Raw genomic sequence first — 489 nt, 5'->3', positions numbered from 1 at the left:
GGTCGCCGGCGGCGGGCGGCAGGAAGAAGACGCGGACCATCTTCTCCAAGAGCCAGGTCTTCCAGCTGGAGTCCACCTTCGACGTGAAGCGCTACCTGAGCAGCGCCGAGCGGGCCGGCTTGGCCGCCGCGCTGCACCTCACCGAGACGCAGGTGAAGATCTGGTTCCAGAACCGCCGCAACAAGCTCAAGAGACAGATGTCGGCCGAGCCCGAGGGCCCGGGGCCGGCGGAGCCCCCCGGGGAGCCGCCGCCGCCCCCCGCCGCCGCGGCTCTCTCCTTGCCGGCCCTTTACAAGGACAGCCCCCTGCTCGGCCGCTGTTTGCTGCCGCTGCCCCTGCCCCTGCTCTACCCGGGCAGCGCCATCCCCTACCTCTGCCTCCCCGGGCCGGGCAAGCACTTCAGCCTGGTGGACGGGGACGTATAGCCGCTCCCCCCCGGCCCCCGACCTCCCTCTCGCCGGGGGCCGCCCCGATGTTATTTACGCCCCA

The 489-nt window shown here is 72.0% G+C and overlaps 1 protein-coding gene across 1 annotated transcript; it reads left to right on the top strand.

The window, feature by feature from the left end:
* Positions 1-2: 2 nt before the first annotated feature.
* On the top strand, positions 3-425 carry LOC104841705 (homeobox protein HMX1-like; the record flags this gene model as incomplete). The annotated part of the gene is made up of 1 exon (XM_010583549.1): positions 3-425. A coding segment is annotated over one exon (423 nt), but the record flags the coding sequence as incomplete, so codon positions are not given.
* Positions 426-489: the final 64 nt, after the last annotated feature.

This window comes from Haliaeetus leucocephalus, unplaced genomic scaffold, assembly GCF_000737465.1.
Source record: "Haliaeetus leucocephalus isolate CR32 unplaced genomic scaffold, Haliaeetus_leucocephalus-4.0 Scaffold906, whole genome shotgun sequence".
Taxonomy (NCBI): domain Eukaryota; kingdom Metazoa; phylum Chordata; class Aves; order Accipitriformes; family Accipitridae; genus Haliaeetus; species Haliaeetus leucocephalus.
This window is presented reverse-complemented; position numbering and strand designations above follow the sequence as displayed.